The sequence below is a fragment of the Babylonia areolata genome, chromosome 28 (assembly GCF_041734735.1).
Source record: "Babylonia areolata isolate BAREFJ2019XMU chromosome 28, ASM4173473v1, whole genome shotgun sequence".
Classification (NCBI taxonomy): Eukaryota; Metazoa; Mollusca; class Gastropoda; order Neogastropoda; family Buccinidae; genus Babylonia; species Babylonia areolata.
Window position 1 is genome coordinate 22041667 of NC_134903.1, and position 25339 is coordinate 22067005.

The following is a 25339-nucleotide window of genomic DNA, read 5'->3' on the forward strand; positions in this document are numbered from 1 at the left end:
ATCTTTACCGCCAAGGCATTTAAAACTACATTTCACGTGTCTTTGTTATTGTTGTTGATGTTTTTAGTTGTATTTGTATGTATTTGTATTTCTCTTTTTTTGTCACAACAGATTTCTCTGTGTGAAATTTGAGCTACTCTCCCCAGGGAGAGCGTGTCACTACACTGAGAGCGCCACCCTTTTTTTTCTTTTCATGCGTGTAGTTTTATTTGTTTTTCCTATCGAATTCTGCCAGGGACAACCCTTTTGTTGCTATGGGTTCTCTTACATGCGCTAAGTTGGTCACTTTGCTAAGAGAGGAGCCACAATTTGGGTTGGATGTATGAAGAGACTAACAAAGAAGAACAGAAATAGCATTTTTAGTCTCAGTGTGTGTATATGCTGTGTAGAAAATTATTTCATGTTTGGACAACTTTTGCATCAAAGGAAGAGACTAGGAGTACAAATTTTAGGTGTGGGCCAAGGTAGAAAAATGGTATTCAGGATCCTGGCTCTTGAGCTGTTTCAGGGTTGGTGCATTGCAGTGTTTTCAATTCAAATGCACACAACAGGAAGACTACATGAGGTGGAGAAATGGGCCTTCTGTGTCTGGTTTTCTGTTTGTGCTGAATAGGTTTTTAAATTTGTGAATTTTGTTTTGTGCGCACTGAGTATCTCACAGCAGCACAGCATTTTTGACATTGTCTAGCGCTTTCTTCTGCTTGAAATGACTCACAGCTGACAGATTGTGGAACGTATTGTGTTATTATGTTGTTTGTGAGTGTGTGTTTGTGTGTTATTATGTCGTTGTTAATGATTGTGTGCGTGTGTATGTGTGTGTGTGTGTGCGTGCGCGCGTGCATGTGTGTGTGTGTGTGTGCGCATGCATGTGTGTGTGTTTGTGTGTTATTATGTTGTTGTTAATGATAGTGTGTGCATGTGTGTATGTTTGTGTGTGTGTGTGTGTGTGTGTGCCTCTGTGTGTGTGTGTGTGTGTGTGTGTGTTGTGTCTGTGTGCAGCTTTTGCCCATTGAAAAAGCAGCAAAGAAGCAGCAAAAGAAATCTAAAAAAGACAGGTTGGTCTCTCTGTTTTTTTTGTTTTTTTGTTTTTTTTGTTATCAGCTTCCATTTAGTTAATTTATATTGCTTTTTGTTTTGTTTTCTTTAGTCTCTGTGTGTGTGTGTGTGTGTGTAGGATATATATATATATATATATATATATATATATATATATATATATATATATATATATGTACATAGTGCTAGGATAACACTCTCCTGTCCACAGTAACTGTCAGTTATAAAGCAAATGGATGTGATGTTAAAATAAAAAAGAGAAGTAAACATGATGTGTTTGTGTATGTGTGTGTATGTGAGAGAGAGAGACATACTGACAGATAGACAGACTATGATATTCATTGTAATACTAATCATTAAACGATGGAATAACGTGGGGCCACGCAAGGGTGTACATTTATAGTTTAATCTTCAGTTTGGTGAAGATCAGATTTCACTTCAGTGTTGTAATGATTAATTAGGTCTGTTGAGCTCTACATGACTAGCTGTACATGTACATCATACTGACATGATTTGTAAGTAGTTTGCTTATTTGTAAACTCCAGTAGCATGTCAGTTTAGGTATTCGTCTGTCATGCAAACAGCATGATATAAATGGACTTGCAATGTGTGAAATCATGTCATGTGCTGAACGATGCTTCATGTTGTGTTTGACAGTCAGTTAGCGGAAGATGAGCTGCAGACCAACATCGCAGCCACAGAGAAGTTTGTTCTGCCCAGCGGACAGGAGATTGAGAAGGATGATATCCTTTGGAGCATTGTTTTTTCAGTCGTGCTTCTTCTGTAGATCGGTCACTGAGCTGGCGTTTGAACATGTGCACGCATGCACGTGCGCACACACACACACATGCATAAACACACACATGCAAGCATGTACACACACGCGCATGTACATTGATACACATACACACAGGCAAGCACACACACAGGCATGCACGCACACATACACATGCATGCACACGCACATACACATGCATGCACACACACAAATACAGCACCACCACACGCTCATGCACATGCAAACAAACACACACACACACACACACACACACACACATCCCTCCACCCAGCCCCTCCCCCCACACACATACACATTCTTTTCTATTCTATTCCATTCACACACACATACACACACGCACACATAGCATGGAGTCGATTTCATAACCGATGGAAAGAAAAGTTTTTAAAACATAATGGAACATTATTCCCTGAGAATATTATTAAAGAAAAGATACTGAATCCATCAGCTTGCTATACAAGATTAATAGCCTCGACTTTCTTCCGTATAAAACTTGATGCACTGAAGACAAAGTATAGTAAAAATGTTACATGCATCTGTGGTAAGCAGTTCAGCTTGCATCATTGTTTGTTTCACTGTCAGCAGTTACATACCTTCTTGCCCAAGTATTTCAAAGAGAATAATTATTCTGCAGATGATTTTTGTAAAGTTATTTCTGACAAGGTTCTTATGGTCAAACTTTCACGGGCATTAGTTCATAGCCCTATTTCTACATTCCCTTAATGTACTTCAGAATTGTGTTAATGGTTTCTGATTATTATCATTATTGTTATTGAATTGTTACTGTTAAATGTAATTGCATGGTAGTTATGCATTTTTTGGTAGTTTTCTAGTTTTCTACCTTTTCTGTTTTCCTCTTCCCTGCCCCGGCCCCCCTTTTTTATTTTTTTATTTTTTAAAAATGTCTAATATCACTGATAGTGAAAAGACGCTAAACTAAAGAACGAACACACGCACATCCCACACCACACCACACCACACCACACCATGCATGCACACACACATACACGCATGCACACACACACACACACACACACCCCACACACCACACCACACCATGAATGCACACACACACACACACACACACACACACACACACACACACACACCCACACACACACTCACACACACATGCACACACACGTACATGCATGCACACACACACATACTCACACACACATGCACACACACACACCCTCCCCCACCGGTACCTTCTCCGTATCAGACCTGTAGCCGGTTGACAGCAGCAGGGTTCTTCCTATTGTGGTAATGTCCACTTGTGTTTATTGTGTGACCTTAACCTTTGTACCCCACCTGTCAGCTGACCTGACGATCGTCCACCAGAGGATCAAAGATGTGCAGTTTGTTCTGGCCGACTTTAAGGGCCGCCGACAGCAAGACAGGTGAGTGTGTGGCTGGTGACTGCTGTAGCCTGGCATCTTGTGTTTTCACTTAAACAGAGGGAAGGCTCTGAAGGCTCAAAAGTCAGACATCTGCTCCTTTTTTCATTTCTTTTTTTTTTTTTTTTTTAACAGAAGATGTGTTGTAAAAGTATGGATCAGTCTGCACACTTTGACACGTCCTTGGATGGGCACTATAGCCGAGTAGTTAAAGCGTTGGACTTTCAGTCTGAGGGTCCCAGGTTTGAATCTCAGTAACTGCACCTGGTGGGTAAAGGGTGGAGATTTTTCCAATCTCCCAGGTCAACATATGTGCAGACCTGCTAGTGCCTGACCCCCTTGGTGTGTATACGCAAGCAGATCAAATACACATGTTAAAGATCCTGTGATCCATATCAGCATTTGGTGGGTTATGGAAACAAGAACATACCCAGCATGCACATCCCCGAAAAGGGAGTATGGCTGCCTACATGCCAGGGTGAAAACAGTCATACACATGAAAGCCTGCTCATGTACATGGAGTGAACGTGGGAGTTGCAGCCCACGAACGAAGAAGAAGAAGAATAAGACACCTCCTTGAAACTGAAATGGAACTGGGCATGTTATCTAATCAAGAGCTTTTGCACCATGTTGGTAATTACATGTGGGACTCTGTGTGTGTGTGTGGGTGTATCTGTGTGTGTGTGTGTGTGTGTGTGTGTAGGAGCACAGTTGGAGGCGTCACTGCATTCAGACGACTCCATATATTCATAATACACTACACCACACCACATCTGCTAAGCAAATGCCTGACCAGCAGTGTACCCCTATGCACTTATCAGGCCTTTAGGGAGAAGAAAAAATAAAAAATGAATGAATGAATGAATGAATGAATGAAAACCTCCCTCCCCAAACATGGCTCTGCCCATATATGCAGCGTGGACCCCAGCTTTTCACAATTTCAGGTTTTTAAAATTTTTCTGCCAGTTGCACCTTTGATATTTGAATGAATGAATAAATACATTAATTAATTGATTGATTGATTAATTAATATATTAATTGGTTGATTAATTAGTTAATATACAGTCATTTGATTAATTGATAAACAATAAAGAGTGGTAACTTTCTCCATGTACAAGGGACACAATTTCAAGTCAATGCTGCTTATGCTACCAATTTAGCTAGCACACAGGTAAATAAAAGGAACATTAGAGCAAACCCAGACACTTCTGCATAAAAGGAAGCTCCAGCCTTGTCCTTATTCTGATCATTTGACATGTGCACACAGCAGCAATGGAATGTGCAAACACAAATTAGCGTTTTATTCAAGGCTGGCATAGCCTTTTGAATCCTGAATATGCTACACAGAATATGCAGATAATACAGAACAAACATGGTTGCTTCGTTGGGTATGTGACTCGAAAGTAAAGAATAATGAGGCTTTTTTTTTTTTTTTAATCATGTTTATCATGGTGTCAGGTGGATTTGGTACCACTGTTTATTGTTTGTTCGTCCTGTACTCTTCTAGCCTCATTATTCTCTAATATTAATAACAATGTTATTTGTTTTCATTGTTTTTGCAATACCTTATTGTCTGAACGTGTGTGTGTGTGTGTGTGTGTGTGTGTGCATTTTACATTTACATACGATCTATATGTTGGATTTTTTTTTTTTTTTTTTTTTTTTTTTTTTTTTTAACATTGTTGTACACTACCTTGTGTGTCTTAACATGGGGGTGGGGGTGAGGGTTGAATATTTATATTTTACTTGCTGGATGTTTTCTGTTGGTATACCTTGTTGTGCAATACTTTATTGTCTTAATGTGTGCACATGTGTGTGGGGTGTTGGGGTGTGGGGTGGGTTGTGTGTGTTGTTTTAGTCAGCTACTGTGAGTTTTTATCTGACTTGTTTTAGTGTATTGTACACATGTTCATTTTTATGTTGGTGTCTACAACGAGCCTGTGATTGCACACATTAATTTCCATGTGGATTAATAAAGTGTTTTTGAATTTGAATTTTGAATGATAATAATAATGATAATATAATAATAATAATAATAATAATGGCCATTTGTTGAGCGCTTTCCTCCCTTAAAGAGAGCTCAAAACGCTTTACAATAAAGTTGTAAACATTAAACACACACACACACACACACACACACACACACACACAATAACTCACAAAAAGAAGAAGAAGAAAAATAATGATTTAGCGCACAGTAATATAAAACAGATTCAGAGATTACGTGTATTACATTACATAATTACACACACACACACACACACACACACACATATTCAGTTAATTAACTGATTAGCTAATTAATTAATTTACATAAAATGAAAATGTGTGCAGGAGCAGACAGGACTACATCGTGCAGTTGAGGAGAGATCTGTGTCTGTACTACTCCTACAACGAGTTCCTGATGGAGAAGCTGATGGAGCTGTTCCCCCAAGACGTGAGTCGTCACATCCATTCTTTCTTTCACACCTCTTTTGGTTTTCTTCTTCTTCTTCCTCCTGGCTGCCACACTTTCTGTCGTGCATGCATGTGTGCGCACAGGACGGGGTGGGGAAAGGGTGGGGGGTGAGAGAGAGGTGAGTGCAGTGTGTGACATGTGTGGTGACAGGTGTAGTGCGGTGTGTGACAGGTGTAGTGCAGTGTGTGACAGGTGTGGTGACAGGTGTAGTGCAGTGTGTGACAGGTGTAGTGCAGTGTGTGACAGGTGTGGTGACAGGTGTAGTGCAGTGTGTGACAGGTGTAGTGCAGTGTGTGACAGGTGTAGTGTGACAGGTGTAGTGCAGTGTGTGACAGGTGTGGTGACAGGTGTAGTGCAGTGTATGACAGGTGTGGTGACAGGTGTAGTGCAGTGTGTTATAGGTGTGGTGACAGGTGTAGTGCGGTGTGACAGGTGTGGTGACAGATGTAGTGCAGTGTGTGACAGGTGTGGTGACAGGTGTAGTGCAGTGTGTGACAGGTGTGGTGACAGGTGTAGTGCAGTGTATGACAGGTGTGGTGACAGGTGTAGTGCAGTGTGTAACAGGTATGGTGACAGGTGTAGTGCAGTGTATGACAGGTGTGGTGACAGGTGTAGTGCAGTGTGTGACAGGTGTGGTGTGACAGGTGTAGTGCAGTGTGTGACAGGTGTGTGACAGGTGTAGTGCAGTGTGTGACAGGTGTAGTGCAGTGTATGACAGGTGTGGTGACAGGTGTAGTGCAGTGTGTGACAGGTGTGTGACAGGTGTAGTGCAGTGTGTGACAGGTGTAATGCAGTGTATGACAGGTGTAGTGCAGTGTGTGACAGGTGTGTGACAGGTGTAGTGCAGTGTATGACAGGTGTAGTGCAGTGTGTGATGCTTTCAGATCACGGACTACCTGGAGGCCAATGAAGTTCCCCGACCCATCACCATCCGCACCAACACGCTGAAAACGCGGCGACGTGACTTGGCTCAGGTGGGTTGTGTGGTCGTGTTTGTGATTCTGCTTCCTCGTCGTCACCTTCATTGCTGTTGTTGTCTTCTGCTTCTTTTTCTTCTTCATCAGCTTTTTCTGCCTTTCTCCTCTTCCTCCTCCTCCTTATTCCTTGCCTTCATCTTCTTCTTCTTCTTCTCCTTCTTCCTCTTTTTTTTTCCCCTCTTTCTTCTTTTTCTGACTCTTCTTCTTTCTCGTATTCTTCCTCCTCCTTTTTCTTCTTATTTTCCTTCTTCTTCTTCTTTGTCTTCTTCTTGCTCTTCTTCTTCGGTTTTTTATTTTTTTATTTTATTTTTTATTTTTTCTCCACCATGTAGGCCTCCACATAGGAACAGGTTTACTTGTGTAAAATGTGCTGTGAAAAAGAAGAAAGATAAAAGATAAAGGACAAAAAAAGAAAAAGGAATGAAAAACGAACATGGATTCCTTTTGAATTGTAATTTGCTGGTGATATTGTTTATTATTATTATTATTTCTGAAAACGGAGTAGGGCTGCCTACAGTCATACACATAAAAGCCCACTCATGTACATAGGAGTGGTGGGAGTTGTTGCAGCCCACAAACGAAGAAGAAGAATTACTATTATTATCATCTTCATCATCATTATTATTATCATTATCGTTATCATTGTTGTTGTTATCATCATCATTTTTATGAGTCATGATTATTATTTCAGGCACTGATCAGCCGTGGAGTGAACTTGGATCCCATTGGTCCGTGGTCAAAAGTTGGTCTGGTCATCTCTGAGTCACAGGTTCCGATTGGTCAGTTTGTTTTTTTCTCTCCCTCTCTCCATCTTTTCCCCCACCCCCTCACATGTTTGTGTGTCTCTTAGAACAGTGGCAGATGTGTAAGTCGTCCAAAGTGCTAATATCTTCACCATTGGAAAATAAAGATTCATTCATTCATTCATTCATTCATTCATTAAGACCTTTTAGTCAAATCACTCTGACAGAGTAACTGGTGGGACCTGCTTTCTGTCTCACTCTGTCCCTCCCTCAGTCCCTGTCTCTGTCCCCCTCCCTCCCTGTCTTCCTCTTTCTTTTCTCCCTCTCTCTCTTTCTTCCTCCCTTTCTCTCTCTCTTTCTCTCCCTCTTTTTCTGTCCCTCACCCCCCCCCCCCCCCCCCCGCTCTCTCTCTCTCTCTCTAAGACGTGTCACCCTGCTACGATGGAGGGTCCAGCATTCTGTCTTTGTCGCTGTCTCCCTTTCCCTCTCTCTCTGTGTCTTCTCTCTCTTTCTCTCTCTCTCTCCCCCTCTCCCCTCTCTCTCTGTCTTTCCATATCTCTTTCTCTGTATGTCTTTGTCTCTCTCTCTCTCCATTTCCCTCCCTCCCTCCCTCCTTCTCTCTCCTTCCCTCCCTCCTTAAAAAAAAAGGCATTCTTATTGTATTACTGACCCATACTGACCTGTCCACACTACAGAAGTGACACCAGAATACCTAGCAGGTCACCTCATGCCACAGGACGAGTTCAGATATCTCTCCTTCTCTGTCACTCCCCAAGTCTGTCTCTCCCTGTGTCGCTCTCTGCCTTTCCCTCTCCCTCCCTCCTCTCTCCGTCTCTCCCTGTGTCGCTCTCTGCCTTTCCCTCTCCCTCTCTCCCTCTCTCCCTGTGTCTCTCTCTGCCTTTCCCTCTCCCTCCCTCCTCTCTCCGTCTCTCCCTGTGTCGCTCTCTGCCTTTCCGTCTCCCTCCCTCCTCTCTCCGTCTCTCCCTGTGTCTCTCTCTGCCTTTCCCTCTCCCTCCCTCCTCTCTCCGTCTCTCCCTGTGTCTCTCTCTCCCTTTCCGTCTCCCTCTCTCCGTCTCTTCCTGTGTTGCTCTCTGCCTTTCCGTCTCCCTCCCTTCTCTCTCCATCTCTCCCTGTGTCTCTCTCTCCCTTTCCATCCACCCCTCTCTCTTTGTCTTTGCTTCAATCTAACTTTCTCTATCTGTTTCTCCCCCTCTCTGTCTCTCCCTGACCTTATCATTATATGACTGACACTACAGAGTACCTGGCTGGACACTCATGCTTCAGCGGGGCTCCAGCTTTCTGTCTCTGTCTCTGTCTCTCTTACTCCCTTCTTCTGTCACCCCCCTCTCTGTCTCTCCCTCTCTCTGTGCCTCTCTCTGTCCTTACCATTGTATGACTGACACACAGGAGCGACGCCGGAGTACCTGGCTGGACACTACATGCTTCAGGGGGGGTCCAGTTTCCTGCCAGTCATGGCGCTGGCCCCGCAGGAAAAGGAACGTGTGCTGGACATGTGTTCTGCGCCTGGTGGAAAGTCCTCCTACATTGGTATGTCTGGGTGTGTGTGTGTGTGGGTGTGTGTGTGTGTGTGTATGGAGTGAGTGAAGGTGTGGGAGGTGGCAGGGGAATCAATGAGGGAAGGGGGGGGGGCGGCAATGGAGGGAAGGTGGGGGTGGGAGATTGATGAATGGACATGTATGCTGCTCCTGGATGGAAAGTCCTACATCAGTACGTCGGGGGGTGGACAGGTCGGGCGTATGGGGGTGGGGGGTGTGAGATGGAGGGGTTGACATGTGCTCTGTCTGGGCTGAAAGTCCTCCTACATCAGTAGGTCAAGAGGGTGTGAGATGGAGGGGTTGACATGTGCTCTGTCTGGGCTGACAGTCCTCCTACATCAGTAGGTCAAGAGGGTGTGAGATGGAGGGGTTGACATGTGCTCTGTCTGGGCTGACAGTCCTACATCAGTACATCAGGGGGGTGTGAGATGGAGGGTTGACATGTGCTCTGTCTGGGCTGACAGTCCTCCTACATCAGTACGTCAAGGGGGGTGTGGGATGGAGGGGTTGACATGTGCTCTGTCTGGGCTGACAGTCCTACATCAGTACATCAAGGGGGTGTGAGATGGAGGGGTTGACATGTGCTCTGTCTGGGCTGACAGTCCTACATCAGTACATCAAGGGGGGTGTGAGGTGGAGGGGTTGACATGTGCTCTGTCTGGGCTGACAGTCCTACATCAGTAGGTCAAGGGGGTGTAGTATGGAGGGGTTGACATGTGCTCTGTCTGGGCTGACAGTCCTCCCTACATCAATATGTCAAGGGGGTGTGGGATGGAGGGGTTGACATGTGCTCTGTCTGGGCTGACAGTCCTACATCAGTACGTCAAGTGGGGTGAGGGGTGGGGTGTGTGTGGAGTGAGTGGGGTCGTTGGGGGTGGGTGGATGGGTGGGGGCGATCATGTTGGAGTGCTCATGCGTGATGCCCCATGTGGAAAGTCCTTCTACATTAGTAAGTCAGGGTGGTGACGGAGAAATGGAGGGGGAGGGTGGGGTGTGTGGGTTGTGGGGAGGTGGGGGGGGGGGGGGTGAGAGTGGACATGGGTGCTGCTCCTGACGGAGTCCTCATACATCAGTACATCGGGGAAGGAGGGCAGGGGGGTGGTGGTGGTGGTGAAGTGTTGATGACTGTCGGTGTTGATGTACAACTTGGTTTTTTGTGTGGTTATATTTGTTTAGTCATGTGTGTGTGTGTGTGTACATTTGTATTTGTGTGCTCATTTGTATGTGCGTGTGTGTTTTGCCTTTCTTTCAGTGTGTGTGCTTGTGTGTGTATGTAATCAGTAAATCACTGTAGAAGAAGTCTTAGCCTGGTTAAAGATAATTTTTCATGTTCATTCACAGTGCCATATAAATGTTCACTGCCATTATTGTTTTTCATTGATTGAATTATGTATGTGTATATATATATATATATATTCATTCATTCATTAGATATGTGTACAAAAATACAGACTGTCGATTTATTCTATAGACAATAACTATAAATATTTATTATCTGCAATTTGTAGTATTGTATTGGTGTGTATAGATGTGCTTCCACTTCTATGTTGGATCGTCCACATGTGCTTGTGTGTGGTATACACAGTTATATGTATTATCTCATGTGAGGCGCTTTGATCCCATCATTAAGGACAATATTATTATGATTATCATAATTCGCCACGTGTCCAGCGGCCTTGATGAAAAACACTGGCAGTCTGTTCTCCAATGACGCCAATCCGGAGCGAGCCAAGGCCATTGTATCCAACCTGCACCGCATGGGCGTGCACAACGCCGTCATCTCCTCCTACGACGGCCGCGTCTTCCCCAAGGTCAGGGTCACAAGACACTGTGGGTTGGTGGTGCAGAGTCACCGTCATTTCATACAATAGAATAGCAGACTCGATGTTGAACTGCAGTCTGTTTAATGAGTAGAGTCACCGTCATTTCATACAATAGAATAACAGACTCGATGTTGAACTGCAGTCTGTTTAATGAGTAGAGTCACCGTCATTTCATACAATAGAATAACAGACTCGATGTTGAATTGCAGTCTTGTTTAATGAATAGAGTCACCGTCATTTCATACAATAGAATAACAGACTCGATGTTGAACTGCAGTCTGTTTAATGAATAGAGTCACTGTCATTTCATACAATAGAATAACAGACTCGATGTTGAACTGCAATCTGTTTAATGAGTAGAATCACCGTCATTTCATACAATAGAATAACAGACTCGATGTTGAATTGCAGTCTGTTTAATGAATAGAGTCACCGTCATTTCATACAATAGAATAACAGACTCGATGTTGAACTGCAGTCTGTTTAATTAATAGAGTTACCGTCATTTCATACAATAGAATAACAGACTCGATGTTGAACTGCAGTCTGTTTAATGAGTAGAGTCACCGTCATTTCATACAATAGAATAACAGACTCGATGTTGAACTGCAGTCTGTTTAATGAGTAGAGTCACCGTCATTTCATACAATAGAATAACAGACTCGATGTTGAATTGCAGTCTTGTTTAATGAATAGAGTCACCGTCATTTCATACAATAGAATAACAGACTCGATGTTGAACTGCAGTCTGTTTAATGAATAGAGTCACTGTCATTTCATACAATAGAATAACAGACTCGATGTTGAACTGCAGTCTGTTTAATGAGTAGAATCACCGTCATTTCATACAATAGAATAACAGACTCGATGTTGAATTGCAGTCTGTTTAATGAATAGAGTCACCGTCATTTCATACAATAGAATAACAGACTCGATGTTGAACTGCAGTCTGTTTAATTAATAGAGTTACCGTCATTTCATACAATAGAATAACAGACTCAATGTTGAACTGCAATCTGTTTGAATGCTGTCTCTTCAGTAACGTCAACAATATACGGGTTCTAAAATTGCCTGGGTTATCAGTAATCATTTTTATCGTAATGTCTGTTTGTACAAATAGACTGATATATAACATGTAGACATTGCAGGTTGGTTGGTGGTGGGGGAGGGGGAGGAAGTTGGAATGATTGGAGGATAAGGGAGGGTGTGTGTGTGTGATTTGATGTATCTAGAACTGAGGCTGCAGTTTGGAGGGTTTTTTTTTTTTTTTTTTTACTCACTTGTGTAAACAAAGTGTATGTGTGTGTGTATGTATGTCTGTGTGTCTGTGGTAAACTTTAACATTGCCATTTTCCCTGGAAATACTTAGTCTGTCAATACCAAATTTGGCTTAAAAATTGTAGTGAAAAAAATCTTCACAGTCATACCAGTTTGTAAGTCTCCCGAATTAAGCTGTGTTTCCCATATCATTAACAGTTTATTTCATTGAGGCCTTTTCCGGGATTCCGAAAACACCATATTACCACATCCCAGTTGCTGTGGCGTTGGCGATAAATAAATAAAAAATTAAAAAAAAGATTTAAACAGTGTATCCTTTGAATTCCGCAGTCGATTTATTGCCTTTAAAAAAGCATGCTTAAATGACACAACAAAAAGGATGAATGATAGAGACGTGTATAGATGGCGCAATAGCAGAGTGGTTAAAGCGTTGGGCTTTCAATCTCAGGGTCCCGGGTTCAAATCTCTGTAACGGCACCTGGAGATTTTTCCAATCTCCCAGGTCAGCATATGTGCAGACCTAGTCCCTTAACCCCATTCGTTTGTGTTTTCACACACAGAAGATCAAATACTTACGTTAAAGATCCTGTAATCCATGTCAGTGTTCGGTGGGTTACAGAAACGAGAACACACCAGCATGCACACCCCCGAAAATGGAGTATAGCTGCCTACATGGAGGGATAAATGTACAAAATTGTCATACATGTGCATCTGAGTGTGTATATGTGCGTGTCTGAAATCTGATAAGAATGATACAGGAAACGAATGATCAGCACCCAACGGCAGCCGTCAGTTGGCTCTACCCAGGTAGGCAGCCTGTTGTGCAAATGACGCTGTGTTTGTAAAGCGCTTAGAGCTTGGTCTCCGACCGAGGATAGGTGCTGTATAAGTATCTATATGATAATAATAATAATGTGTTATGGATGTTTTGTGTGAGGAGAGGCGCGGACACAATAGGTGACGATGTTCACCTGTGTACCTGTGTGTTGCAGATCATGCACGGCTTTGACCGTGTGCTGCTGGATGCTCCGTGCAGTGGTACAGGTGTGGTGGCTAAAGACGCCTCCATCAAACTGGCCAAGGTCTGTATTGTATTGTACTGAATTGAATTGTATTGTATTGTATTGTTTTGTACTGTGTTGTGTTGTGCTGTGCTATATTGTACTGTATTGTACTGTATGAAAGACACCTGGCCAAGGTCTGTATTGTATTGTACTGTACTTTATTGTACTGTACTGTACTGTGTTGTGTTTTGCTGTACTGTACTGTGTTTTGCTGTACTGTGTTTTGCTGTGCTGTACTGTACTGCACTGTGCTGTACTGTTGTGTTGTATCACAGTGTACTGTATTGTACTGTATTAAAGACACCCCCATCAAAGTGGCCCAGGTTGTATTGTATTGCACTGTACTGTACTACATTGTACTGTCCTGTATTATATTGTACTGTATTGTATTGTATTGCATTGTATATTGTATTGTACTGTATTGTATCGTATCGTGTTGAAGACACCTCCATCAAAGTGGCCACGGTCTGTGTGGGGCTTGATTGTTGATCTTTCTTCACTTGTGTGTTTGTGTGTGTGTGCTGTGTGTGTGTGTGTACTGTGTGTGTGTGTGTGCGTCTCATTTTTGTGCATGCAGTAGCATGCATATGTGTGTGTGTTCCTGTGTGCTTTGTATCTGATAGATGTGTTATTCTAAGACGCTGAGAGAGGTTTGAATGTGCCGTATAGATATCTTCTTTTTCCTCTTTCTTGTTATTAATTTTGGGCGCTACCACAAGACTTGACCTCAGATGCAGTGCGGACAACCTGAAACCTCAGAAGATACTGAGCCTTAATGAACTACTGAAACAGGAAAGAAAGATGGTTTCCAGGAAAAGAGGGTGCTTCGAAGATAAGACTGAGGGAGGTAATAAGAGGAAGGGAGGTAATTAGCCATGAGAGAACCATTTCCAGGGCTGGAAAACTTCATGGAAAAATGAGAGAACTATTCCCAGGGCTGGAAAAAAAAAAAGTCTTGGAAGAATATCTATTGGCCTTCAGGATCTGGAATAGTCTTGGAATTTTGATAAAACACTTGTCCAGTACCATTTGACAGAGAGTTACTTGCATTAAAGAAAACCCCACTAAAACAAACAAAAAGTGGTGGAAATTGAACATGCCAGGATATCCACTGGTCTCTTTCATTAGTACAGTAGTAGTGTCACAGACAGGTTCTTTGTATTCTCTATTTTATTAAGTTTGGCTTTGTGTGTGGCATGGAAAATGTTCAGTCCGGTCCAGAAAAAGTGTGGAGTTTTTGTCTGGTCACATCTATGGGAACTGTAATGAGTATGTCAATTAAACAACAATTTTAGGGAATAATCATTGCACAGTCCATATCACAGACTGACATGCCTTACACTACTAGTACAGTTGGGCCAACAGCAAAGTGAGAGCTGTTTGATCAGTGGTTTCCACAGCTTAGTCCTTTATGAAGGACTGCGACTCTCAAAGTAGGAGACAAAATTGCACTGGCTCTTTGTGCTGCAGTCTTGTGGGCTAGTTGGCCTTTGGGAACCATCCCAACGCCGACTGTCCTAAAAGTAAAATCCTGTTGGCCGAGAGATTGGGGATATAACTTTGGCAAGACACTCTCCACCGTAATCGAATTCTAGCCCAGATAGTTAGGACAGCAGTTGCCTCCTCTGCTGTTCTGATGGTCATACTATAGTTGGACATGACTGACATACAATTTTGGGAAAACTTTTTTTTTTCTATTAAAATTTAAAAAAATTTTTAAAAAATATTTTTGTGGCCTGGTTGCATGCAGCTCATTGCCCCCCCCCTCCCCCCCCACACACACCCTCCCCCCCCCCCCCCCCAAAAAAAAAAAAGACAACAACCCAACAACAACAACAACAACAACAAAAAAAGAAGAAAAAAAAAAGGAAAAATAAATGAACATACATCCATAAGTACATGTCTGTCTGATTTCATATACATGTACATTTCGTTGTATCATTTCTTATGTATGGTTACCTCTAAACAGGGTTTTATTTGCTGGCATGTGCATGTTTGTGTGTGTGTGTGTGTGTGTGTTTGATTTCATAAAGATATTGAAGTTGAACACTAAATATTCCAAACAATATGCATAAAAGTGTCCCACACAAAATTCTACAAAGACAGATGCTGCCACCCCCTTCATTCCCACCTGTTCCCTTGTCGTTTAATTCTTAATCAACATTTCCCATTCCATATATATCTGTTTAATGCATTTAAATGTTTCTGTATTTCATTTCATGTTCAAAGATTAAAGATAAGGATATTGGCGTGGCTGTCTTTGTCTTTTTGTGGATACTAATGCACATTTTAAATTTTAGGGAAACTTAACTTTTTTGCATTTAGAAAGTCCAGTGTTTGAGTGACTGAAGGTCGCTGTGTGTGTGTGTGTGTGTGTGTGTGTGTGTGTGTGTGTGAGACAGGATGAGAAGGACATCCAGCGCTGTTCCCACCTTCAGAAAGAGCTGATTCTGGCTGCCATAGATTGCTGTACCACTGGCGGCTTTGTTGTCTACTCCACATGCAGCGTGCTGGTGAGTGTGTATTGTGTATGTGTGTGTGTGTGTCACTGTGTGTGTGTGTATGTATGTGTGTGTGTGTTGTGTATGTATGTGTCACTGTGTGTGTGTGTGTCACTGTGTGAGTGTGTGTTGTGTGTGTGTGTTGTGTGTGTCACTGTGTGTGTGTGTGTGTGTGGTGTGTGTGTCACTGTGTGTGTGTGTTGTGTGTGTCACTGTGTGTGTGTGTTGTGTGTGTCACTGTGTGTGTTGTGTGTGTCACTGTGTGAGTGTGTGTTGTGTGTGTGTGTTGTGTATGTATGTGTCACTGTGTGTGTGTGTCACTGTGTGAGTGTGTGTTGTGTGTGTGTTGTGTGTGTCACTGTGTGTATGTGTGTTGTGTGTGTCACTGTGTGAAAAAAGAATCAGTTGTAATTACTCAAATATGCGGTGAGGTTACCACATGACTGTCTTGTTTCATGTTTTGATTTGGATCAGGAGTGTGAAATAAGGTTCATTGTGTAATGACTAGGTAATACTGATAATGTAGGAGTTACGCTAGTAGGAAAATTTGATGTTTTTATATGCATTTTGACAGTATAAGGATAAAGCCCTCCTGTTATTGGTCACTGTTTTAACTCATTCTGTACTGGCCGGTGACTTCCTTCATTATACTCTATATACTGGACGATTGCTTATGTTGCAAGAAAAATATCTAAAACATAATGCAAGTACATACAGCAGTGAAATTTTGTGTTTATATAATGGGTAGAATGAACTAACATCTGGCAAAGTTTCAAAGCACTCACTTTATTATTGACAGATTTATCATATTTTAAAATAAAATCCATGTTTTTCACAACTGACATAAAGGGGGTGAGTTTTTCTCATGTAATTGAAATTTTACAAATGTGGTCTTTTGTAACCATAGACATTTACTAATTGTAGCGATTGAATGGGCAAATGCATATGTACAGAGGATATCCACTATAGAATCAGTTTGCATTCGACTTTGAGCCACAGTACTTGCCGAAGTTGGTGGAGACGCCATCTTGTTGAGCAAGCTAGCGAGAAGGCAGAGTTGGGTGACTGTGCGCCTGCATGATTGTATTGTACTCAAACAAAGGCATTCTTAGCCACAATAAAAGTACAGGTGCACTTTTGGGTGACTGTAGAGCAGAGTTGTGCCATTTAGTTTCCCACAAGACGGTTAACCTATGAACTGTGAATTTTTAAACTTGCAGTACAATATTGCGTACCACAGTAACAAAACATTGTGCGCAAGAGGTACGCTATAGCATACCTTAGTATAGAAAGGGTTAACGCCACAAGTCAATCTGGGCATCCCCTTCATGCAGTTAACACTGCTCCCAGAATGTATGATAAATAGCTTCCTCCCTCCAGGCATATTCAAATCTCCACTTAGAAAACTGTAACTGCAAACACTCAGTGATAGAAATGGAAGTGTGTCTGTATTGTGTTGTATTGTATTGTATTGTGTTGTATTGTATTGTATTGTATTGTATTAATTTTTGTCACAACAGATTGCTCTGTGTCAAATTCTGGCTGCTCTCCCCAGGGTTAGCTCATCGCTACACTGAGAGTGCTACCCATTTTGCTTTATTTTTTTCTGCCAGCAATTTTATTTGTTTTCATATCGAAGTGGATTTTTCTACTGAATTATGCCAGGGACAACCCTTTTGTTGCTGTGGGTTCTTTTACGTGTGCTAAGTGCATGCTGCATATTGGACCTCGATTCATCGTCAAAATGTTACATGTCTGTATGAGTGTGTATGTGTGTGTAACTGAAATCTGATTGAATGACACAGGAAACAAACGATGAGCGCCCAAATGGCAACTGTCAGTTGGCCCTACCCAGGTAGGCAGTCTGTTATGCAAATGACTCTGTAAAGCTCTTAGAGCTTGGTCTTTGACCGAGGATAGGCGCTATATAATTACTCATATCATCATCATCATCATCATCCGAATAACTAGCATCCAGACCACCGCTCAAGGTTTAGAGGAGGGGGAGAAAATACAGGTGACTGTGGGGTTGGAACCAGTGTGCTCAGATCATCTGGCTTCCAAGGTGGATGTGTTACCACGAGGCCAACACTGAACATGGTGTATCCTGTGACTGATGGTTGAAAAAAAGATGACAGTAATAGTGGTGATGTTTGTGTGTTGAGGTGGAGGAGAATGAGTGGGTGGTGCAGTACGCCCTGAACATGAGGAACGTCAGACTGATGCCCACAGGCCTGTCCTTTGGTGTGGAGGGCTTTACCAAGTGAGTCACCTGTGTGTGTGGGTGTGCTGTTTGTGGGTGTATGTGTGTGGGTGGTGGTTGTGGTTTGTCTTAAGTGTGTGGGTGGTGTCGTGTGTGTGGGTGCATGTGTATAGGGTGGTGGTGGTAGTGGTGTGTGTGGGTGCATTTGAGGGTGTGTGTGTGTGTGTGAAAAAGACAAGAGACATTAATGGGTAATGGTGTGTGTTTGTGTTATCGTTTCGCATGAAACAGTGAAAGGATTTTGAAATCATAGATAACTGGAGAAAAACAAAAACCATGCCCAAAAAATGACATTTCGTTAAGTGTCATATCTTTTGAAAAATCTCCTGTCAGGTTAATAAATAAAGATATATTGTAATATATCGATGTTATGAAAATGTTGGACACCTGTTTACACCCTTTTTCTCTTCTTTTTCTGGGTTTTACATCCTGTTGTCTGCGTGATGTAGTACTTTCCTGATGACACATAACATCACTGTGATGGTGTGTGTAACTGACTGACGATGACCCCATGACATCACTGTGATGGTGTGTGTAATTGACTGACGATGACCCCATGACATCACTGTGATGGTGTGTGTAACTGACTGACGATGACCCCATGACATCACTGTGATAGTGTGTGTAATTGACTGACGATGACCCCATGACATCACTGTGATGGTGTGTGTAATTGACTGACGATGGCCCCATGACATCACTGTGATGGTGTGTGTAATTGACTGACGATGGCCCCATGACATCACTGTGATGGTGTGTGTAATTGACTGCCGATGACCCCATGACATCACTGTGATGGTGTGTGTAATTGACTGCCGATGACCCCATGACATCACTGTGATGGTGTGTGTAATTGACTGACAATGACCCCATGACATCACTGTGATGGTGTGTGTGTAATTGACTGACGATGACCCCATGACATCACTGTGATGGTGTGTGTAATTGACTGACGATGACCCCATGACATCACTGTGATGGTGTGTGTAATTGACTGACGATGGCCCCATGGCATCACTGTGATGGTGTGTGTAATTGACTGACGATGACCCCATGACATCACTGTGATGGTGTGTGTAATTGACTGACGATGACCCCATGACAGTGCTGTGATAGTGTGTGTAACTGACTGACGATGACTCCATGACATCAGTGCTGTGACGGTGTCATCATGTGTGCAGTTTCCAGCAGCACCGGTTCCACCCAGCCATGAAGTTGGCCCGGCGGTTCTACCCCCACACTCACAACCTGGACGGGTTCTTTGTCGCCAAGCTGCAGAAGATGGCCCAGAACAAGCCGACAGGTGGGTGTTGCATAGCTGCCAACCATTCCTGTTTTTAGGAAGTTTTCTGAATTTTAGACCCGATTCGAAATTACGATTTTCTGCATATTTTTCTGAATTTCAAATTTAAGCAAAAACAAAACAAAACAAACAAAAACAACAGAGAAAGACCGAACCCTGGTTTCACTGTTTGTTCTGTCCACAGAGGAGAACCAGAACCAGCAAAAAGACACCAAGAAAAACAACCAGCAGCCAAAAAAATCAACCAAGAAACCCAAAGGCGACAGCCAAGACAAAGCCGCCACCACCACCACCACCCCTCCAGCTAAAGTCGGCCAGAAGAGGAAGGGGGAGGAGGGGAGGGGGGGACCTAAGCTCAAGAAAGCCAAGAAGAGCCAACAGTCGCAAGGGAACGCCAACAGAAAAATGGCCAGCTCTTCCAAAGAGTCGCAGGGGAACGCTGCCGAGGGAAAAACGGTCAGCCCTTCCGCTGCTAAGAAACAGCAACAGCAGATGAAGAAGAAGAAAGAGAAAGCGAAGAAAGGGGGGCAGAAGTGAGAGCTGGGAACGAACGCTGTGCAGATGTGGTGTCAGAACGTGACGGGCATTTTGGGGGGCGGGGTGGGCATCTTTGTTCAATGACTTGTGAGTTTATTCATGTGCAGGCTTCTCTGTAATTTAAAGGCATCTGTTTTCAGTGACTCGGTGAGTTTATAAATGTACAGGATTTGCTGAAATTTAAAGGCATCTGTGTTCAGTGACTTTGTGAGTTTATAAATGTACAGAATTCACTGAAAGTTAAAGGAATCTATGTTCAGTGACTCGTCAAGTTTATAAATGTGCATGCTTCACTGAAATTTAAAGGCATATGTGTTCATTGACTCACGAAACACATCAACTGTCTGTGTGGGATGACTGGCTAGTTTGTGTATAATCATGAAATGACACATCAACTTGAATCCCTGTATAAGAGCAGATGATGAAGGAGGTCATTCATTGGACATGTTCACAAAACCAGTCTTGACTAGTGCTCGCCTAATCAACAACGGCAGTGGGTCTTTGTTTGGGGAGGGGGTGAGAGGGGGAGAGAATGGTATTTTAGGACTGACCTCACATTAATGCAAACGATGAAGGTCATTGGACATGTGCACAGAACTAGGCTTGACTTGTGCTCACGTCACCAGCAACGGCAGTGGGTTTTTGTTTTGGGAGGGGGTGAAAGAGAGAGAGGGGGAGAGAATGGTGTTTTAGGACTGACCTCACATTAATGCAAACGATGAAGGAGGTCATTGGACATGTGCACAGAACTAGGCTTGACTTGTGCTCACGTCACCAGCAACGGCAGTGGGTTTTTGTTTTGGGAGGGGGTGAAAGAGAGAGAGAGGGGGAGAGAATGGTGTTTTAGGACTGACCTCACAATGGTCAGGTGCTGTACACTGGAGACAAGTCTCTGTTATTTGCTGAATGTGTGTGCGTGTATGTTTGAGTGTGTGCGTGCGTGTGTGTGTGTGTGTGTGTGTAAAAGTGTTTTCATTTTAATTTTATTTCACTTTTATTTTTTGCTATTTTGGTATACATGTGTGTGTGTGTGTGTGTGTGAGCATGCTTATATTGTGTGGTTGAGTGAGAGAGAAGTTAGAGCATCTCTGTGTGTGTGTCCGTGTGTGTGTGTGTGTGTGTGTGTGTCCGTGTGTGTGTGTGTAGTATTCCTTGATGAAACAGCAGCTGCGTTGTTGAACTGTGTTGATGTGACTGATAATAAAAGGTGAGAACTAAAAAGCGTGGTGACTCAGTGTGTCCTGTTGATGTGACTGATAATAAAAAGTGAGAACTGAAAAGCGTGGTGACTCAGTGTGTCCTGTTGATGTGACTGATAATAAAAAGTGAGAATTGAAAAGCGTGGTGACTCAGTGTGTCCTGTTGATGTGACTGATAATAAAAGGTGAGAATTGAAAAGCGTGGTGACTCAGTGTGTCCTGTTGATGTGACTGATAATAAAAGGTGAGAATTGAAAAGCGTGGTGACTCAGTGTGTCCTGTTGATGTGACTGATAATAAAAGGTGAGAATTGAAAAGCGTGGTGACTCAGTGTGTCCTGTTGATGTCACTGATAATAAAAGGTGAGAACTGAAAAGCATGGTGACTCAGTGTGTCCTGTTGATGTCACTGATAATAAAAAGTGAGAACTGAAAAGCATGGTGACTCAGTGTGTCCTGTTGATGTCACTGATAATAAAAGGTGAGAACTGAAAAGCATGGTGACTCAGTGTGTCCTGTTGATGTCACTGATAATAAAAAGTGAGAACTGAAAAGCATGGTGACTCAGTGTGTCCTGTTGATGTCACTGATAATAAAAGGTGAGAACTGAAAAGCGTGGTGACTCGGTGTGTCCTGTTGATGTGACTGATAATAAAAGGTGAGAACTGAAAAGCATGGTGACTCAGTGTGTCCTGTTGATGTGACTGATAATAAAAAGTGAGAACTGAAAAGCATGGTGACTCAGTGTGTCCTGTTGATGTCACTGATAATAAAAAGTGAGAACTGAAAAGCGTGGTGACTCAGTGTGTCCTGTTGATGTGACTGATAATAAAAAGTGAGAATTGAAAAGCGTGGTGACTCAGTGTGTCCTGTCAATTCACAGCCAGGAGCTGGGTTCTTGTGTTGTTACCCTCTCTTTATTAATTATGAAATTGAAAAATTCATTCGTTTATACATTCATTCATTCATTCATTCTCTCTGTCTGTCTCACTTTCTCACACACACTTTCTCTCTGTCTGTCTCTCTATGTCTCTCTCTCTCTCTTTCTCCTTTTTTAACCCTACCCCCTCTCCTCAGCACATTAGCTTTCTGCCATAGCATCTTGATATCAGTAACTTGCTTGGCGTATTCCATAATTTTATAAATGAGTTCATGTTATGCATGCGTGTGAATGACTGGTGCGAAAACGTTTTGATTTGTCTCTGCACAAGATTCAGCACTATACAATAATAATAATTATTATTATTATGTACCAAAGACTCACATTTGGTCACATCGGTATGCCTGTTAGTAGTCTTGGAAATGATTTCATGCACAACACAATGGATTCATACCAGCATCACTTTTATAGGATTGTGTCGGACGAGTGTAAATCCCCATATATTTCTGTTGCGTAAATCAAAAAGCTGTTCAACTGGTGGAGTAGAATGTATGAAAAGAAAAGAGAGAGAGAGAGAAAGAGAAACAACAACAAACAAACAAAGGATCTGATCAATTTTGGAATGGATGGTTGTATTGCACCCTCCCCTCTCAGCTTTCAGCACACACAGATAATTTTACAACATTTGTTGGAACTTTAGTAGGCCTCCTTCGGTCATGGCTGACCATGGATAGAGTATATATCCGACCTAATGTCTAACTGGGCTGTCTGCTTGGACCAAGCAGCATCGCCTGTGACTGTAGAGACCGATGCGAGAGAGACAGTCTCTGCCAAAAGGCTCAATACCTTCCACCTGAGAAGCCTACGGCGCATACTCGGCATCTCTTAGCAAGTCCTGACTCGCGTTGGCCTCCCAACAGCGTCGGCTGCTGTCCCTTTTCTACGAGCTGGCTTTTCTGCTGCAGCAGCTGACAGTTTGTCCTCACCAGTCCATAGCTGATTCTTGAGAGTGCTTCTCCAGCTGTTGTGGTCATCTGCAAGGTCCTCCCAGGACTCGGTGTTGATCTCAAGTGCCTTCATGTCACGTTTCCAAACGTCTTTGTATCTCAGCTGTGGGCGGCCGATGCTTCTCTGCCCCGTGGCGAGCTCTCCATAAAGGATGTCTTTTGGGATGCGACCATCTTCCATGCGGCGAACGTGGCCCAGCCAGCGCAGCCGACACTGTCTCAGCATGGTATATATGGTTGGGAGGCCAGCACGAGTCAGGACTTAGGTGTTTGTCACCTTGTCCTGCCAGGAGATGCCGAGTATGCGCCGTAGGCTTCTCAGGTGGAAGGTATTGAGCCTTTTCTCCTGACGAGCATGTGTGGTCCACGCCTCGCTGCCATACAGCACGGTGCTGAGGACGCAGGCGTTGTATACAGCCATCTTTGTCTTCGTGGTCAGCTTGGGATTTGCCCACACTCTTTGTGTGAGGCGGGCTAGCGTTGTGGCTGCCTTCCCGATCCTCTTGTCGATCTCGGTGTCAAGGGAGAGGTTGTCGGTGATGGTGGACCCAAGGTAAGTGAATTGATGGATGACTTCAAGCTCGTAGTCATCAATGGTGATGGCTGGTGGAGATGGTGTGTCTTGGCCTAGGACGTTTGTCTTCTTGAGACTGATGGTCAGACCGAAATCTTTGCAGGCCTGGGAGAAGCGGTCCATTAGTGACCGCAAGTCCTGCTGGGTGTGGGTCACAACTGCGGCATCGTCAGCAAAGAGCATGTCTCTGATGAGGGCTTCGCGGACTTTTGTCCTTGCTCTGAGGCGGGCGAGATTGAAGAGCCAGCCATCTGATCTGGTCCGCAGGTAGATCCCTTCTTGCGCTGTGCTGAACACATGCCTCAGGAGAAGAGCAAAGAAGATTCCAAATAGGGTTGGGGCGAGGACGCAGCCTTGTTTGACACCGCTGCGCACGTTGAAGGGCTTGGAGAGGTTACCATTAAACTGCACCGTCCCTTTCATGTTGGAGTGGAAGGACTCAATCAGGCTGTGCAGTTTGGGGGGGGCAGCCAATCTTTAGAAGAGCCCCGAAAAGGCCGTCTCTGCTGACTAGGTCAAAGGCCTTGGTGAGGTCAATGAATGTGACATACAGGGGCATCCTCTGCTCCCTGCACTTCTGGATTTGGCGAAGGGAGAAGATCATGTCTACCGTGGATCTCTCTGCTCGGAAACCGCACTGTGATTCCGGGTAAACGCGTTCGGCCAGTTTCTGCAGGTGGATTAGAAGGACCCGAGCGTAGACTTTGCCTACAATGCTGAGAAGCGAGATGCCTCTGTAATTGTTGCAGTCGCTCCTTTCGCCCTTGTTTTTGTACAGGGTGATGATCTTGGCGTCCCTCATGTCTTGCGGTACAGCTCCCTCATTCCAGCACTGACAGAGGACTGTGTGCAGAGGATGCAGAAGAGTAGTCTTGCAGTGTTTAATGAAGTCTGGGCGAATTCCGTCGCTGCCAGGTGCCTTGCCTGGAGTCAGGCTGTTAATGGCCTTGCTGAGTTCGTCCTCAGTTGGCTCTACGTCAAGATCTTCCATGACCAGCATCCACTTGATGGCATCGAGGGCTGAGTTGGACACCATGTTTTATGTGGAGTAGAGATCGGAGTAGTGTTCTGCCCATCTCTCCATCTGCTGGCTAGGATCGTTGATTACTTCCCCAGTGGAGGATTTCAGGGGGGCAGTCTTGCTCTATATTGGTCCCAGTGCCTTCTTGTTGCCATCATACATCCCTCGGATGTTGCCTCTTTCAGCAGCATTCTGTATCTCTTCACTGAGCTCTGTCCAGTACTCATTTGCACATCGCCTGGCGTTAAGCTGAACCTTACTCCTGGCGGCCCTGAGGATTTGCAGGTTCTTCTCACTGGGTGACCGTTTGTACTCGGTGAGTGCAGCGCGCTTGGCCTCAATAATAGGAGTCATCTCTGATGATTTGGCCTCAAACCAGTCGTGGGACTTCGCGGTTTTCTTCCCAAAGGTGGCCATAGCAATGCGATACATAGTGTCTCGTAGTGTTTCCCATCTTTCTGTGGCAGAGTCTCTGGGTTGCAATGCATCGAATTCTCTCTCAAAGGCCTCTGCGAACTGTTCTACAAGGTCTGGCTGAGACATCTTGCTGACGTCAGTGCGAGAGTTCCCTTGTTTCTTTGAGCAGTGGAACTTCTTTGGTTGCAGTTTGATCTTGCAGCATACCAGAGACTGGTCCGTGTCGCAGTCTGCGCTGTGGTAAGAGCGAGTATGGAGAAGGTTTCTGATGGCAGCTCGTCTTTCTAGGATCAGATCCAGTTGGTGCCAATGTTTTGAGCGCGGGTGCCTCCAGGAGACTTTGTGTTGGAGCTTCGTCCTGAAGAAGGAGTTGGCGATGCACAGTTCATGGCAGGCACAAAACTCAAGTAGTTGCTGTCCGTTCTCCTTCATTTTCCCCACTCCAAAGGAACCGAGACAGGAGGGCCACGAATCGTTGTCTGCG

General features: G+C 43.8%; 1 protein-coding gene across 1 annotated transcript in view; it reads left to right on the forward strand.

The window, feature by feature from the left end:
* Positions 1–21822, forward strand: part of LOC143301985 (uncharacterized) — a 33918-nt gene extending 12096 nt beyond the window's left edge. Inside the window, exons 9-21 of the mRNA XM_076616467.1 lie at positions 1000–1055; positions 1714–1799; positions 3165–3258; positions 5590–5692; positions 6598–6687; positions 7382–7469; positions 8841–8981; positions 10661–10800; positions 13083–13172; positions 15557–15667; positions 17821–17918; positions 19100–19221; positions 19406–21822. Of these exons, the coding sequence (XP_076472582.1) occupies positions 1000–1055; positions 1714–1799; positions 3165–3258; positions 5590–5692; positions 6598–6687; positions 7382–7469; positions 8841–8981; positions 10661–10800; positions 13083–13172; positions 15557–15667; positions 17821–17918; positions 19100–19221; positions 19406–19758 (1572 nt within the window). The 3' untranslated portion in view covers positions 19759–21822. The remainder of the gene's footprint in view (positions 1–999; positions 1056–1713; positions 1800–3164; positions 3259–5589; positions 5693–6597; positions 6688–7381; positions 7470–8840; positions 8982–10660; positions 10801–13082; positions 13173–15556; positions 15668–17820; positions 17919–19099; positions 19222–19405) is intronic.
* The last annotated feature ends 3517 nt before the right edge of the window (positions 21823–25339 follow it).